The sequence below is a fragment of the Mastigoproctus giganteus genome, chromosome 3, assembly GCF_048544385.1.
Source record: "Mastigoproctus giganteus isolate SK-2022 chromosome 3, ASM4854438v1, whole genome shotgun sequence".
Lineage (NCBI taxonomy): Eukaryota > Metazoa > Arthropoda > Arachnida > Uropygi > Thelyphonidae > Mastigoproctus > Mastigoproctus giganteus.
In genome coordinates, this window is record NC_143577.1 from 233,370,824 (window position 1) to 233,389,174 (window position 18,351).

Below are 18,351 nucleotides of genomic sequence, written 5' to 3' on the forward strand. Positions count from 1 at the left end.
GAAGTTGTGAAATTTAAACTACAAGATGACCTCCCTTGTAATACTCTAATAAGAAGATAGAGAATCAAGGAAATTTAAGCACACACTTACTGTACAATCATTTTCTTCTATCCACCCCACCTTATAAAGAGGAGAATAAATCTGCACGTAAATTGTATGCCAATTCATATACTGAAAATAAGCACTACTTTCAAAACTTATTGTGAAGTATATTGTACATATAGTTCTTTTTGTCGACAATTCAGAAAGCTCAAATAGTTCTTTTAAAATAAAATTAAGAGAAATTTACACACTGAAAATACAAAATATGTATCATTATTATTGTAATGAATATCACTTACTAATGCTCTTTTACAAATGTTTATCCTCCATGCAGGAGCAACATCACTAGGAAGCAAACCTAGACCTTCAAGGCAATGAACCTGCACATCAGAAGTAAAATTGGTCGATGACATTAACAATTCAGAGGAAATATCTCCTAGATGTAAATCACACAAATCATGTCTCTAAATTAAGGAAAAATCAAAGAATCAAACAAGATAAACAAAAACTTATACAGAATGACAAAAAGTATAATAATAGTTATGTTACTTTATTGTTAAATATGTAAATATGCCAATATGTCATCGAGAACTGCATACAAAAGCATTACAAAAGTTGCTTTAACAGATTTATTTGTACCACTCACCTTAATATAAAAAGTAAATTTTTTTTTTCAGTTTTAAATTTAATGCTAATCTTATGATAAATAACTCTTATTGGGTTGGGTTGGGTTGGGATGAGAAAGGAGTAATATATTGAAATTACTGATGCTTATACAGAGTGATCACTGAATTATGACCACCTACTTAATACTTCGTAGGTCCTCCTTTTACCCTCAGTACAGCAGCTATCTGACTTGGCATTGATTCAACAAGATGTCGGAAGCGTTTGGGAAGTATGGCCAACCAAGCTATGCATAATGTGGTCAGCAATGCAGGTATGGAGGTGATCGGTGTATCCAGACGCCTGATATGACTTTCCATAGTGTCCCACAAGTGCTCTATAGGAGTGATATCAGGGGAGTTCGGAAGCCAATCGATATGCTAGAAGTCAGAACTGTGTTCCTCAAACCATTCCTGCACAACAGGTGCCCAATGGCTCATGCATTGTCATCTTGGAAGACACCATCGGCATTCAGGAAAAAGTGTAACATAGCGGGATGTACACAGACAGCAAGCAGTTGACAATAGCAGAGACCGTTGATACGCTGTTCCACATGCACCAGGGGTCCAAGTTCCTGCCAGTGAAACATGCCCTACACCATACAACCGCCTCCACCAGCCTGCACTTTTGATACCATGCATAATGGATCAAAAGCCTCATGTTGTTGACGCCAAATCCATACATGATCATCCATGGCGTGGAGTAAATAACGCGACTCATCCGACCAGCATACCTTCTTCCAGTCTTCTAACATCCAACTTGCAAGCTCTCTGCACCAGGTGAGTCTTTTACGCTGATGAACCTTGGTTAGGAGAGGATGCCATAGGGGTCGTCTGCTGGTATAGCCCATACGTGCGAATGTGCAACGCATGGTCATGCCAGATATTGTTCTGGGTTGGCCCATGTTATATTGGGTAGTCAGCTCTTCAACAGTGCTGTGCCTGTTCACCTGTACAAGTTGTTGGACCCAGCACTCACCTCTAACATCAACCTTTCGCTGACCTTTGCAGTTTTGCGGTCGGGGTCATCGTTTGACCATTTTGATGCCAGTCCTGGTACACTTTAACTACAGTGGCTCTTGAACACCCCACCAGTTCAGCCATTTGGGAAATCGAGGCACCAGCTCATTGAGCACCCACAATCTGTCCTTTATCAAAGTCCAATAAATCCTTCCTTTTAACAATCACGCTCAGAATTTTACTACCTACTGAACCACTGACACCTTATCTATGCTATGTAGGTCGACTAATTCCGCACTTTCGTACCTCACATGGTCAACAGGTCACATTCAGTTTTCATAGGGGTGGTCATAATTCAGTGATCACTCAGTGTATATGCTTTCTCAGAGATGCATCCTATGTGTGTTTACATGCAGGCATATATATATATACACACACATTATAACCTCTTGGAGAACATACTCAATAAATAATAAACAACCAACTCCTCCCTATCAATGCATACAACTGCATACTATACAAAAATACAGGTCACTTCTCAGCGGTGTGCCACCTCCGTAACCAGGTGGGAAGGAGCAGCAGTGCGTAGCACACGCTTCTTGATTAGACCGGGGTTCAAGCCTGTCACCACCAAATATGGAGGATGCGGAAAGGTCAGGGAATGACCACCGCATATATCGGAGCAATATGGCCTTAGTTGCTAATGCTCCTAAAAACCAAATAACAAACAAACAATCTAAGCGGTGTTTTTTTTTTGTCAAGGTTTATTAACTTATAATCATTAGCTTTACTTCTTAGTTTTAATAATTTAACTAAAAGCTTCAGAGGCTAATTAATTCATGTTATCTATACCACGATTAGTGTCTAAAATTATATTTACACTAACATTAACTACCTGAATCAATTTAATTCAATTTCTTTGCCATTTCTGTTTTTACTTATTAGGATTCACATAGCATTTTGGCATGTAGTTCTCTAATGAATTGTGATATTTTGTAGTGTATTTTATTTTAAGCTAGGTCTTCAGTAGCTTTATTATTTGATTATAAACTGTTCTTTTGGTTTTCTAAATTTAACTAAATTTCATGGTCTCTATACTTCAATCCTGCTACTGTATATCTTTAAAGTTTTATTTCTTCAATACTATTACTATTTAAATAAATAAAAATACATAAATAAATATATAATATTTAATATATTAAACTGAATTTAACTAATATGAATACAGATAGATTTAATGAAATATACATGTATTATACTTAACTATTAAAGCAAATTATTTATCTGAAAACAACGTAAACATCCAATTACAGGTAACCCTCGTATAACATGGTAGTGTGGTTCTACAAAATCTCGTGTAATGCGAAACTGGGTTATACAGCACTAAGAACTGGTACAAAAAGGGGGGTTATGTTCCAAAAACTAACAAAAGCTAACTATCAGAAACTTAATTTTTATAGTAGTAATAACTTAATATTTTAACTTTATTTTTATAACAGTAGTAACTTAAATAGTAATAACTGAACAAACATCTTACCTCACAAACTGTGATACTTATATGTCAGATAATGTATGTTCATTTAATTTTCTTCCTCTTCACCTCTGCTAAGCACAATCTCTTCTGCAGCATCTAGATTTCGTGTACCTTCTGCTCTCTTTAAAAGTCATGATCTGCACACTTCAAAGTCACTATTTTTTATGGTCTCAAACAAGCACAAGTTCAACAGCATAACATAACCCAAGAACATAACCCAGGGATCTCCCAACAAAATACAGTGGACCCCCCCCCCCGCTTTAAAGATATAAAGCAGAAATTTAACTTTATTACCTTATCAGTTAACAAAGTTAAATGATATGTGAAAATTGGAAGAATATTTTCCAGTTAGCAAAATAAAAATAAATTTACACTTGCGTACATAGCTTAATTAATAAGTACTGTAATATGTACATACTAACTAAATGATATTTCTGTTCGCTGACTTTTTTTTTGTTGTAAAATTTAAAACAGTAAAAACAATAAGCAATTAATAACAAAGGCCATGGCAGACACAAGTTGCAACAAACACGATACGAACAAGTGAGATGTGGAGTAATGAGTTTCTGAAAATTTATTTATGTTTTTTATATGATTGAATATTCCGTGGAAGGGAAAACACATTTCACCATAATAACATAAAAACCCACAGAATTCCAGCTAGTGGTACTAAAGCAAATGCAAGAAGATCGAGTTTACTACCTGTTTAAAATTGATTACACTAACAGAAAAGACCAATAAACCGGAAACTGCAAATTGTTTTTATTTTTTTATGATAGAAATCTCCAGAAATGTGCTTTAGAAAAATACCATGAAGACGATAATGACTAGCGAGTCAACAGCAGGGATTCACAAAAAGGAATGGAAATGTTGAAATTACATCTAACATAATAGCAGGGTTTTCCCAGCACAAAAGCTCAAAAATACCGTGTTATGCAAGATTTCCCATAATTCTCAAACTGTATTAGAGTGAAATCGTGTTGTAGAAGTACTGTGTTATATGGGGGATTGCCTGTATATATAAAGAATCTTTCATTATGAATTAAAAAACAAAAAAATAAATAAATAAAATAAAATCAAAATAAAAATCTGCATTTTTCATAATTTTAGAGTAATAAAAATTGTGATCAGAATTTTATTTATATTTGTTTGGGAAATAAACTGCATTTATTTTTGGTCCCAAACATACAGTTTTTCACAATACTAATTAAACTGTGATGTCAATAAAATAGCTTGTGATATAAAAAATAGATTCTTACCATCTCAAATAACCAAGGAATGGATAAAAGAATACACACATTCTGATAGGCACTTGAATTCCAACACAGAACATCTGAAATAAATCAAACCAATTGGAAATATATTCAAAATTTAATATTAATATATATGAAAATTACAAATATATATTTTTATAGGATTCAAGCAATTTGCATCTCATCATCTCTGCCCACCCTTTAATCCTACCTGGGAAAAAGCATATACAGGTAATTCCCGACTTTACGAGTTCATTCGTTCCTAGCGCGCGCTCGTAAAGCAGGAATTTATTTCCCATAGACAATGTTAAAAACAGGTTACGTTCTCCACAATGAAATTAGTTAGCTAATTAGTTTATGTTTAAACAATGATTGATTTATCCAAAGAAATGAAAACATAGCCTGTAAAATCAAGCAAATTATAATTTAAAGAAATTATTTATGACTTACAAATGTTAATTAAAGAATGTTTATTCTTTATCATCGACTAAATGCACACTCATTGATCACTAATTGTTGAGTCAGCACTCATTATTAGTTTGTTGCAAAGGAGTGCTTCAGAAATGTTTCAAGAGGCATTTGTTTCCAAGATAATCTTCTCTTTTCTTTATAAATTTCATGATAGTATGCATAAGCATTTTTTAACAGCATGCACAAATTGCAACTAACTAACAAGATATGTACAAGTCAGATTGCAACTAACACAATTCGCACACATTTCATTACCATAATAACGTAAAACCCCACACAATTAAGCTATCAGTATTTTCGCAAATGCAATAAGATTGAGTTTACCACCCGTTTATAATTGATTGCACTAACAGAAAAGCCCAATAAACCAGAAAGTGCAAATTGTTTTTATTGTTTTATGGTCGTGATCTCCAGAAATGTGCTTTAGAAAAATATCACAAAGGCATTCAAAATTGATTCTTATAACAGAATGCATGATAACGATGAGAGTGTAGTGCATTTTAATGATTTGAATTGATAACTAATACAATTTACATTATAAAATGACCTTTTAGAGAGATAAATAGCTTAGTTATATAGCAAAAATTTCAACTTCCGAGATCTTGGAACAAATAACTAAAAACAATCTGTTATTGGGTTCACATTACAATATTTTCATGATACGATGGTGTCTCTGGAATGGATTAATATTGTAAAGCGGGGTGCACTACATTGTATAGAGATACAGAAAAATGTGCGTGGTTTGATATGCGGGATTTATGAATGTTTAACATTCATTTTTTTGCAATTAATGTTCATATTTTGAATTTTGTTGATACTTGAAAAAAAAAAAAAAAAAAAAAAAAACTCGTAAACCCGGGACCTCATAAAGCAAAAACTGGTAAAGCGGGAACTGTCTGTATCTTAAATAGCAGCATGGGGATATCATATAGCTCCAAAACTATAAATGCTTATAATACAACTATTATTGAATATCTCTTGCTAATTATTTTTTAGTCAACAATATCATATAGTCAATGGTTATTATTTTTATAACATACTGTTAGTGGTTAAATCTGCAAACCTAAGTGGCTGTTCTGGAATACTTTTTTGTCAAGTGCAATAGTGAGTCTAGAAGTAGATATTATTCAGAAATTTTTTCAGAATTCTATAACAATAACATAAACTTTGTGAAAATGAACTATCACATTCATATCTAAAATAGGTTTTTTTTTTAAACGAAATTTTAAAATAAAACTTTGGAAATATTCCATTATCACAAATGGCAGATCTATGGGAAAATATCCTGACAAAATGGTACAGCATACCTCCTGCAATGTTCAGAGGCCTTACAGAGTTCATGCCTCACTGCGCAGTAGCAGTACTGGCAACAAGAGGAGGACATACCCACTATTAGGTAGGCATCATAATGTTTTTGTTGGACAATGTATGCATGTAGTAGGATATGAACTATATATATACACACAGTAAGTTCTCCTGTTTTTGCCCCATATCTTAGATATTTTTTAGTTTAAATTTTATACTTTTCTTTTCACAGGTTTTTATTTATCATTATTATTTTTATTTTATAGTTTATTTATTATTTTATTATTTTATTCTTCCTTCTGGTCTCTGTCGGGTCGGCTGTAATGTATACGTATACCGTTTACGTGTACATCATAACAGAAACAGAGATCTGAACTATTGTTGTGACTCCTACGATTTTCACTGCCAGCCCTTTGAAGAAGTAGTTAAAGTCCTACAACCCACAGCTTTTGGTTCTTACAATTATTAATTGCATTTTATATTTATTTCATGTAAATAGATTTTTTACTTACAGGTTCTCCTATTCTTCCATGGTTACTACACCTTATAGCTCAACTCTCCTACCATATACACAAATATACTGATTTTTACCTTTTTGTCTATATATATAGTTTATAATCTACTTCCACATGAAATGTATCCACCCATACTGCAAACCAATACCTTGAATGAGAATGCTATTTCCACTCTCTATTTCCACTCTCTCTCTATATATATATATATATATATATATATATATATAGAGAGAGAGAGAGAGAGAGAATATGAAAGGAAAAAAAGCAAAAAATGACCAAAGAATCAAATAAATAACAAAGACAGAATTAGAAATGGAAAGAAAATGAAAGGAATATGTATCCAAAAATTTTGAAAAATATTAAATATGAAGCAAATACAGCCAATTGTTGTTGTTGTTTGTTTGGTTTTTAGGAGCATTAGCAACTAAGGCCATATTGCTCTGGGATATGCGGTGGTCATTCCCTGACCTTTCCGCATCCTCCATATTTGGTGGTGACGGGCTCGAACCCCGATCTAATCAAGAACCATGTGCTACGCACTGCTGCTGCTCCTTCCCACCTGGCTACGGAGGCGCCTAATACAGCCAAAGTTATAAGCCAAATAAATAATAAATTTAGGCTGCCACCACCTGACCACACCGAAGTCAAAAAAAGTATGAAATATCATTAATAATTTGTGGCCATCTCTTTCTTTTTTTCTTTATTTTTACTATTAAACATATTATTTTTACAGTTTTATATTTTGCGTGCGTGCGTGCTCTGCAATCTATAAAAATTGATGCTGTAGGTATAATACTAATAATTTGGGCTGGAAAATATGTGGTATACTGACAGCATATTTTAAAAACATTACTTTTATTTCCAATTGATTTTTACAAGCTTCTTGAAACTAGCAACTCAAATGGAGACAGCTGAAACATGGGGATACTAAATGGAATCTACTTTACTCCCCATTGTTAACATCACTACACTGTCCTATAAAACCTTTTCTCCAAAACAGACATTATTCTTTTGTGTATGACTATGTATGTTTATGCCAAAAAAAATTAACATTAGCAGCATCACAATGAAGACTTAATCTTCTCAAATCATACAATCTTCAATGTGAAAATCGATATTCTAAGTAATACCACCGTGAAAGAAATCCTACTGAAAACTGATTTACTATTAAGCTCTGTGAATTCAAATGAACTCTAATTTGAATAATGCACACCACTCGGATTGCTATTACAAGACACATTTACGAACCAGAACAATCTAAGCTGCTTAGCTGAAACATCCATATGCATGCTACATATATATTGTATCTGATTTATTCAGAAGAGCTTTTCTTCATTTCTTCTTGAGTGTATAGGTCAATAATTATGAACAATTGAAAATGGAGTGTATTTATCTGAAAATTTGCTATATTGTCTTTTTAAAGGCAATATAGCTTAACATATACAGTACATTAAATATTCTGTATTTGAATACCTATCAGTGTTGTACTGAAAGAAACTCAAATAAAAGCAACTTTTTCCAAAATAAATTACATTACACTGCAACTACTCAGGTAATTTATTCAGCATAAGTAATAGGAGTAATATTAATAACAATAATAATAATAAAAATATGAAATATCAAAATTAGCAAAATCACTACCTTGGGAATGCAACAACATAAGTACAAGGCTTGCTATCTGCAGAAAACAGCTGCTATTTGCTAAATGTGGAGAGGACAGTAAACTGCTGCATAATTCCATAAGTCCAACAAAAATATCTGGTGGTAAATGGGAATCGTTTTCAGACAATGTAGCTCCAGTGAAGGGACTAGAAATGCTATAACATAAAAACAGTAAGTACCAAATACATAGCCATATAAATAATCGTCATCATCATGACAGTGTGTGTGTATACAGGATAATCAACATAAACTCAAAATTTAATTAAAAATAGACCAATTTTCTTAACATTTTCCTCCTTTATTCTCTTCATGTTCTTCCTTCCTTCTATTCCCATCTGTTCTGGAACGTGAAGGTCCAGATGAATACCTAAGTTTTCGTGATATAATAAACAGTTTTCTGTAATATACCCAGACTGGGAACTAGTAAAGTGCCAGCCCAGCATCCAACCTCCCTCAGCTGTCTGTAAACTGTTTATACTGATAGGCCAGTTTGTCTGATGGAAAACCCAGATAAAATCTTGAGAACCCAACCAATATACAGGTGATATACCTCAGCAATCTGAAAACTTCAGTCCCTGAGGTTTGTCAGGACATATCCATGATGGGAAAGTGGTACCAAGATCACTGGGATACTGCCATCATGATGGGAGATTACTGCCATTGTGATGACAGTTTAAGAGGGAAAGCAAAATGGACTATAAGAAAAACTCTGAGTGGTAAACATTTCTAAGAAAACAGAATGTATTTAGTACATGTGTGTTTGATTAAAGTATTTTAAAATGAATAAGACTCATTTTTACAATAGCATATGTATTATTGTATGATATTTTAAATTGGTCATTCTTTAAGTTACTAAAATTTCAGTATATCTTTCAATGGAGATGTGATAGCTGCACAGTTTTGGTATATCTGGAATCAGCAGACAAATTTCCTTTAGAAGTTGCAACTTTTTCCTCCAGAGGTAAGATTTTTTTTTTTTTTTTTTTTTTGTTGGCCAGTGTAATTATTTTTAACACAATTTACATGGTAAAAATATTGTCTTCCATATTATGCAAATTTAAATTGTTAAATTAACATAAAATTTACATTCACTTTAATGTTAAATTAACTAATAAAGTTAACATTAACATAAAAAATTTAATTATTTGATGCATTACCAAAATGAGAATCCCTCGAGACTTAATAAACTGCCATTTTTGGGGATCTTTCCAGTTGTTGGACAATTGAGTATCGGTAAGGGTATCTAATCCATGTGTTGGGCAAGTTTTGCAGCTCCCACGAACGTTACGTTTTTAATTATATTTAGCCGTTTTATTCACTTAATTGTTAGATTAAATTATTTTCTATAAGTAGCTTATAGACCTAGTCAAGTTCCATGTTTTATTTTGAATTTAGATAGCACGATTTTGAAAGTAATTAATACCTCGTGTCCGTAGATTTACCATTCGTAACTTGCCGTCATTGTTATATGATACACTGAACCGGATAGCATAAGGTTTAACTGAAAACTAGATAGCGAGTATAGTACTATCAACTAATCAGTAAAATTTACTAATCTTATTAAATTTCGTTGTCAATTAAATTGTATTTTTTTTTAACTAAATAAATATAATGACTTAGTTTTTACAAACGTAATGTTATAAATTAATACATATAAACTGACATGAGATAAGAAAGTCATATAAAGTAACTCAGTAGATAATATTCGATACTGAAATATCGAATATAACTGCATTGGATATAAGTTTAGGGTTATATTTTGTATTGGAATTTTATTTGAAATTGAATAGAAATCATGACTCAGACCAGAGCAGCAAAGCAAAAGGCTCAAATTAATGGGAGTGCTGTGGCTCAGGGGAGAACTAAGGGGGACGGTTGTCCTCTGAATCACAGCCTTTTGAAATGCACTGCTTGTTTGATGTTTGTGGATCAATCAGGAACAGGACAAGATATTGCCAAGGGGAATGTCTTTGTGTGTGCACTATGTAAGGAGTGTGAGGAAATCAGGTGCCAATTCAAGGTGAAAAGCTTGAAGGACAGGGTGAATGCCCTCGAAGGATTTAAATTGAGGGGCCCATCAAGCTCTCCGCTGCCCACATCAATGCCAGAGCTTGCACTTGAACTTCGCGCAACACGGCGGCAACCCCCAAGGCAGAATGCGCTGGTCCCAAAAGAACTAGTTGTTTTCGGTGACTCTATTGTCAGGGAAACGGGAAACATATTGTGCAAAAAGGATAGGTGGAACAGGACCGGGGTGTGTCTGCCAGGGGCAAAGGTTGATGACGTTATAGAGCAAATATCATCATTAAGGGCACAAAGGGTGTTATTGTTGTACACGTTGGCACTAATGATATTAAAAGTAGGAGAAAAGTGGAACTACTTAACAAATACAGGTCAATGCTGAAAAAAAAGCCGTGAGTTAGGGTTGAATTTGAAAGTGTCTACAATTCTGCCCAGACACGATAGGAGGGAGTATATGATGAGAGCCTTTTCGATCAATTCGGCCCTGGAGAGACTGCGCAAGGCTCAAGGGGTAGAATTTTTCTCAGCCTGGTCTGTGCTTGTTAACAGGAGAGACTGCTTCTACAGGGATGGGATACACTTAAACAGAAAGGATGCAAAAATATTTGCTGATGCTATTGAGGCAGAGTTAGGTGGGTTGGAAAACTGCTAGCTTGGGGGGATACACAGACTAATAGATTAACAGTAGCCGCTGGCAGAGGTGAAAGTGATTCTTGCACTGCTTCTATTGAAATGAGCAGCAGCCTGGAAAGCAAGGCAATGCGGATTTCCAGGACTGCTGGTAGTCATAGTGGAACAAGTAAATACATGGGCTGTGTTAGGGTAACTAAGAGTAAAAAACAAGTGCATGTATACTTGCATGTACACGAATACTAGGAGTATAGTTAATAAATTTGATGAGTCAAGACATCAAAGGCAGATATTGTTAGGATATCAGAGACGTGGCGTCAGAAAGACATAAACAGTGCAGAATTGGAATTTAGGCAGTACAATGTGTACAGAAGGGATAGACAGGACAGGAAGGGAGGAGCAGTTATGCTGTTAGTTAAGAAACACATAAAATCTAAGGAAGTGCATCCAATTGATGTTGGTTGACAATGCAATGTTGAGTCTGTTTGGTGTGACATAAGCACTGGGAAAGGAAAAATGAGAGTAGGTGTGTGTTTTAGGCCTAATGAATCTGATGAGTATAATGAGCAATTCTGCAGAGAAATAGAGTGGGCCAGTAAATCAGAGTGTCTTATACTTGGAGATTTTAATTTCCCAGAAATTGACTAGAATTTGTGGGTTGGTCACTCACACACTATCAAGGCTTTTGTGGATTTATTGGATGATTGTTTTAATACTCTTGATCTGATTATCAGTAGTGATTCTTCACGCATTAAGAATCTGCAGATAAAGGAACCACTAGATGGCAGTGACCACAGTGTGCTGAAGTGGGATTTACTCAAAGAGTCAACTACCATCAAGGGTAAAGGGAAGGGGTTTTGCTTTCATAAAGGTGACTACAGTGGTCTGAGACAGTATTTAAATTCTATACGGTGGGACCAACTGATGATGTAACCAACAGCAAATTCAAAATGGGAAGCATTCAAAGAGAGGCTACTAGGCTTTTCATACCAACTAAGAAATATTGTTCAATATTTAGGCCTAAATGGATGTCCGATAAACTAATTAAACATGTGGGAGAGAAGAAAAATGCATGGGATACATATAAATTAACAGGTGACACAGAAGCCTATGATAGATATAAGCTGATCTGTAACCATCACAAAGGAGGTTAGGCAGATCACGAGAAATCTTTGGCAAAGGATCCAAAGAAAAACAGCAAAGAGTTCTTTACTTATGTAAACTCTAGAAGGGAGAGGATGAATCAGATTGGTCCACTGGAAATCGATGGTTCAACTGTTGATGATCCTGCTCAGGTAGCTAACAAACTAAATGAAAATTTTGCATCTACATTCACAAATGAGTTTATACAGGGAGGTGAATTCCAGAGGTATATTAAACTCTGGCAGTAAGCTAGATAATCTTGTAATAACTGAGAGTAAAGTGGAGTAGAAATTGTTGAAGATAAACATAAAAAAGGCACCTGGGATGGATGGGGATCTATCTAATTATATCAAAGGAGGCTGCAAAGGAAGTAAGCAAACCCTTAGCCATAATTATGAGAGCTTCCTTGGACTCAGGGGAAGTACCCATGGACTGGAGATGTGCAAATGTGACCCCAATCCACAAAGGAGGATCAAAGGGAGACACAGGTAATTAAAGACCTGTTAGTTTAACTTCTGTTCCAGGGAAATTAATGGAGGCACTGGTTAAAGAAGCATTGGAGGATCCACAAAGGAGGATCAAAGGGAGACACAGGAATTACAGACCTGTTACTTTAACTTCTGTTCCAGGGAAATTAATGGAGGCACTGGTTAAAGAAGCATTGCAGGATCATGTACACAAAACTTCAGTTATAGCTCGGACACAGCATGGGTTTGTTAAGGGGAAGTCTTGTCTGACCAATTTGATTGGATACAATGATGTAGTTACAAAGGAATTGGATGCACAGAATAATTCTGATTATCATATATTTGGATCTTAGAAACATTTTTGATACTGTTGCACATGGAAGACTGCTGAACAAATTGGAGGCAAATTGCTGCTATGGATAAAGGGGTTGAGTGGGAGAAGACAGAGAGTGGTAATCAATGGACACTACTCTTCGTGGACTAATGTTATTAGTGGACCCAACACTGAACCCTGGGAGTCCCCCAGGGTTCAGTGTTGGGTCCATTGTTGTTTTCTGTATTCATTAATGATATTGATGATGGTCTATCAGGCTTAATGTCAAAGTTTGCAGATGATACAAAGGTTAGGAGGGTTGTTAATAACAGTAATGACAGTATGCTGCTGCTGCAACAGGATCTGGAAAAGTTGGGCAGAGGGGCTGAGAAGTGACAACTGAAATTTAACATTGCTAATACAAAGTACTGCATATGGCATATGGGTAGCAGTAACCCCCAGAGAAATGTACCAACTCAATAGTGTTACACTCAGGGTAGTGGAGAATGAAAGCGACTAGGAAGTAATTGTGCAGTCAGATATGAAGTTTTCTGAGCAGTGCAGATGTGCTGCCGGAATAGGTCATGGGGTCTTAGCAATGATATACATGAATTTTGCAAGCAGGGATAAGGAGGTCATTATCCCCTTGTATAAGGCAATGGTCAGGCCACACTTTGAGTACTGCATACAGGTCTGAAAACCTCATTTTAGGAAGGATGTAGAGTTGCTAGAACGAGTACAGAGAAGGGAAACAAGACTTGTGAGGGGAACAAAGGGGTGCTCTTGCAAAGAAAGGCAAAAGTTCTGCAAATTGCAGTGTCTGGAGACTAGACACCTGCAAGGCGATCTGATTGAGGTGTATAAGGCCTTGAATGGATTGAGCAGGCTCAATGCTGATGGTATTCTTACTCTTGCTCAGATTATAAACCTGAGGGGGAATAAACTGAAATTGAGGAAAGACAGTTGTCGAATAGATGTGCAGGAATTTTCCTTTAGCCAGCAGGTAGTTGATTGCTGGAATGAACTTCCATCTGTTGTTGTGGAAGTTGATAGCTTAAATAAATTCAAGGCAAAACTAGACAAACATTTGGATTGAATGGATAGATACAGTGGGAAGAGTTTTTGTTTTGGTTTTTTTGGCTGTATAAGCTTGCTTTCTTGCATCATATACCTTTACTAATGCTAATGCCAATTCCTCTCAGGGCCTTATAAACCTCAATCAGATCACCTCTGAGGCACCTGGTAGCTGCCCGTCTTTGGACCCTTTTAAAAAGCTCAATGTCTTTTTTCAGATATGGTCTCCATACTTGAACACAGTATTCCAAATGTGGTCTTACAATTGCCTTATACAGTGGAAAAATAGACGTATTATTGGACATTCTACTATGCCAATCAGCCTGGCTTGCTTCATTTAAACCCATATACAGTATTTCATAATTATGAATGAAATTTTCATGTGTAAAACTGTCCTTTCTAAATCTCTTCTTTCTAACTGGCACAATTTCAATGATGAGGAATGTATGTTTCCTTTTATTTACATTTGAATACATAGTATTAGTATTAATAATGGCAAATGATGCAAGAAAGGAAGCTCATACATTATCAGCCAAAAAAAAAAAAAAAACACTTTCCCATGTCACCTGTCCATCCACTTTAACAGTTTGTCTAGTTTTTTTTTGAATTTATTCAAACTAACCACCACTAAAACACCAGACAAGAGGTTGTTTCATGCACACAATATAAGGAGTTGAACTGGTGCTGATTGATGGAAATTTCCATAAACTGGCACCAGTCTAGCAACAGGGTTGCAAATTTGAAGCGTCCCATGTTTTTGAAAAATTTTGAGAAAAATTACATTATTTCCACAGCTGAAAATGCTTGCTTTAGCAAAAAGTTTCATAATTTTATATATTTTATTCATTGCAACATAGAATTTCCATATGTAATACTATTACATTTATAGTACATTAATAACGCTTGTTATCAGTGGATCTTTTTATAAGCCACACTACTGGTAATAACCCTATCTATACAATGAAATCACACTGCTCCAATTGTATCAACGGTATAAGAATTCAAGAGAAAACCATTAAATAGATCCTGATATGGCTGCAAGTTTGGAGGAGGCACTAAACAAGATATACTGCTCTCTATAGTGGGTCCAAATAACAGGAGGCACAACTACAAGAGATTCGATTTAAATGTTTTCTTACATTTCCATATACTCATAAAACATAAACAAAAATCTTCAAAAGCAGTTGTCAAAGCCTGCCCCCCAAATGAACAAACTTTTATATCTTTAAACCAAATAACAAATTAAAATGTCATTATTTACGATATACAGTAAAGTAGCTGGTCTACTGTTCAATGAGGTGAGATTAATTAATGAATGACACTGGTTTCAGTTTTAAATATATTAACAATTCTAAATGCAAAACTTATCCTCTAATACTTTTCCCAAACAAAAATGTAGTACTCAATCAGACAGCAATATCTACATGATTTGCAACACAAGCATCTATGAATAAAATTCATGTCCAGATATAACTGAACTACTGCAAATAAATTTAAAATGAAATCCAGCAAATAATTACAGTAAAACTGTGACATTTAGCAATATAAAAGACTAAAGATGAAAGAAATTTCTTTATAGTGTAAACAATTATCCTAAATTTATATAACAGTTAAACTCAAATATATTATTTGTAATATCAAAGAACAAAAAAAAACTGCTTGCTTACAGAGTTATGTTAATTCTGCTTTAAAACTTAACACATACCTGAAACTAGAATTGCATATTTGTATGGCACTACTCAAAAGGATGTTAACGCAGCAACATATGCCATTCATTCGAGACAGGAAAGAAGTGTACAGAGGCTGCAATTAATTTAAATTTCAGTTAAATAAAGCCTTTCAAGTAAACTTTAAAAAAAATGAAATATACCAGATTAGTTTTTGGCAAAAAAAGATGATTCCGTATGGGTGCATTTTGCAATCAGTTGCAAGTGTTCATCAACTTTTTTAACTTATGTTTGTCTATATAATCATCTCATACTATGTAAAACTCAGCATCTGTCCTTCCATCTATCATGATGAGAGGATGTCACAATGAAGTCCAAAGGGCTTCACTGTGTCAGAGGGGACAGGAGGACTGTATACAATATTTATTCTTGACTGTTGGCATCTTAAGATGTAATTTCATAATCGTATATCTTTACCAGTTCCCCATGAATGATGGAACCACATCATTCCAAAATGTATAGGTTTCTTGTAATGTTCAATTATTAATTAATTAAATTTCTAAATTATGTTAATTCAATGCAATGCAGAGTATATTTCAATCAAATATAGTCATCGATGTTTTCCTATGCTTATCACTTCCAAACACAAACCTGTTTCAATAACACTGTAGAACAAAAAAAAAACAACAGATGCATCAATAACAATTAAAATGGCATTCCATCCTCATGCTGACAACCTGTGTCTGATATATATTGTAATATTCTTTAACCTATAAGTCATCATGAAGCTCATCTCCCTTTGTCACCTGCTGACTTAAATAGCTCTCAAACAATCCCAATCAGAACACATTATGAAAGTGATACCAAATGAAATCAAAACTATTAGTTTTGCTCCAAACCAATATAGTACCTTAATTCTTATTATCATGACTAAATATGTAATTAAATGACACCTGGCTGCATAAAAAATACATTTTTATGATGAACTGAATACAACACTATATCATGAGTATTGTATATAGAAAATTTGGAACCCCATTTCAGGAAGGATGCAGCAAAGTTGCGGCAAAGTGCAATAAGGTTAGCTATTGATATAAAGAAGCATACCAACAGAGATATCAGTTTTGTGGATTGCAAAGTAATGAAACCAGAGAGACAGCTGCATGGGGATTTCACTGAGGTATTAATGGCCTTGAAAGGCTTCAGTAAATTAAATAATAGGAACATGTTTTTTCTTTTTCAGGTAGCATAAACTAGAGAAAAAAAACATCTATCCTTACTTAATTTAATTTAATCCAGACACTCAGTGTCTACTTACATACAGTATATGCCAAGAAGTTGAGAGCAAATGTGTCAAGTTTCAACATCTCTTGCTTACAAATATCACTTGCAGTGGAGTTTTAATGAGTAGAACTGAAAAATCTTATGCAATAGCTTTCATACTGTTGCAAACAGGATATCGAGCCATGGATCTTTCCCTGACTATAGTAGCAATATCCTCATCTGCTCTTGGTTGAAAATGTTTACATCCTCTTCCCAGTTTCACTCTCAGACTTCCAGTTTCTCTGAATTGTGCAACCATTTTTCTGGCATCACACAATGTTATCAGATTTCTTCACTGGTGCTTTCAATACCTGTAATCTTGAACCACTGCTGCTGTTGCATTGCTTCCATTCTGGTAACAGAGTTTCACAAAGCATGTTCTGGTAATGTGAAAAGCATTATGCTCCTAACATTATGGTATCCTCATCTACATCATCTTTTGTCTTCCATTCCATATTTATATGTGAGTGAAGTGGGATATGCAACTTGTTGACAGCACAGCTTTTACTCTGTTGGCAATTTATAGAATTAATTTTGTGCTTCACAATGTAACCAAATTGGCAGTTGATCAATAAAAGAAAATCATCAGTTAATTAAAATACATATATTAAATTATGCTTTACACATCTCTAAATAGTATTACTTTAATTTTAAGTATTACTTAAAATTAAAGTATTATTACTATCATTCCACTATTATCTTTCCTTTATCACTGCTGATAGTAATACTTGTTATTTTCTGGCAGCCTTTGATAAGAAACACACCTTTGTGATAAGAGGCATCCTTTGTCTCTCCCTATTTGTACTGGCTGTTATTATGTTTTTTCTTGATGAGGCAACTAAGGCATTAACACTGGCAAGCAATACAAGAAAGCAACATCAGCCAAAAAAAAAAAAAAAAACCACCTCCCATCAATTTCTACAACAGATAGAAGTTTGTTCCAGCAATCAACCACCTGCTGGCTAAAGGCAAACTTCCTCACATCTATTCTATAGCAACCATCCTTCTCTCGATTTCAATTTGTGCCTCCTCATGTGTAGTCTGAGCAAGAGGAAGAATCCCACCAGCATCAAGCTTTCTCAGTTCATTCAAAGCCTAAAACACCTCAATTTGTGTCTATTAAATGCACATATCGAATAGCCAGTTTTGCTGGATGAAAAAACTAAGTTTCTGGAAAGGACCAAATATACTCTTCACCTGAGACAGATTAACTCGGTAACACTGTCAAAAAAGAAAATAAAAATTCCTTCCACCTGGGTGGGATTTGAATCAGGTCTTTTCCACATGGTGTGGAAAGACAGCAATTGT

General features: G+C 34.6%; 1 protein-coding gene across 1 annotated transcript in view; it reads right to left on the minus strand.

Annotated features, from left to right (window-relative positions):
• The window catches only part of LOC150088848 (serine/threonine-protein kinase atr-like), a 117,319-nt gene that overhangs the window by 19,949 nt on the left and 79,019 nt on the right, over positions 1-18,351 (minus strand). The window contains exons 15-18 of the mRNA XM_090370341.1: positions 15,759-15,856; positions 8,384-8,559; positions 4,458-4,531; positions 342-506 (exon numbers count right to left, since the gene is read on the minus strand). Of these exons, the coding sequence (XP_090226467.1) occupies positions 342-506; positions 4,458-4,531; positions 8,384-8,559; positions 15,759-15,856 (513 nt within the window). The remainder of the gene's footprint in view (positions 1-341; positions 507-4,457; positions 4,532-8,383; positions 8,560-15,758; positions 15,857-18,351) is intronic.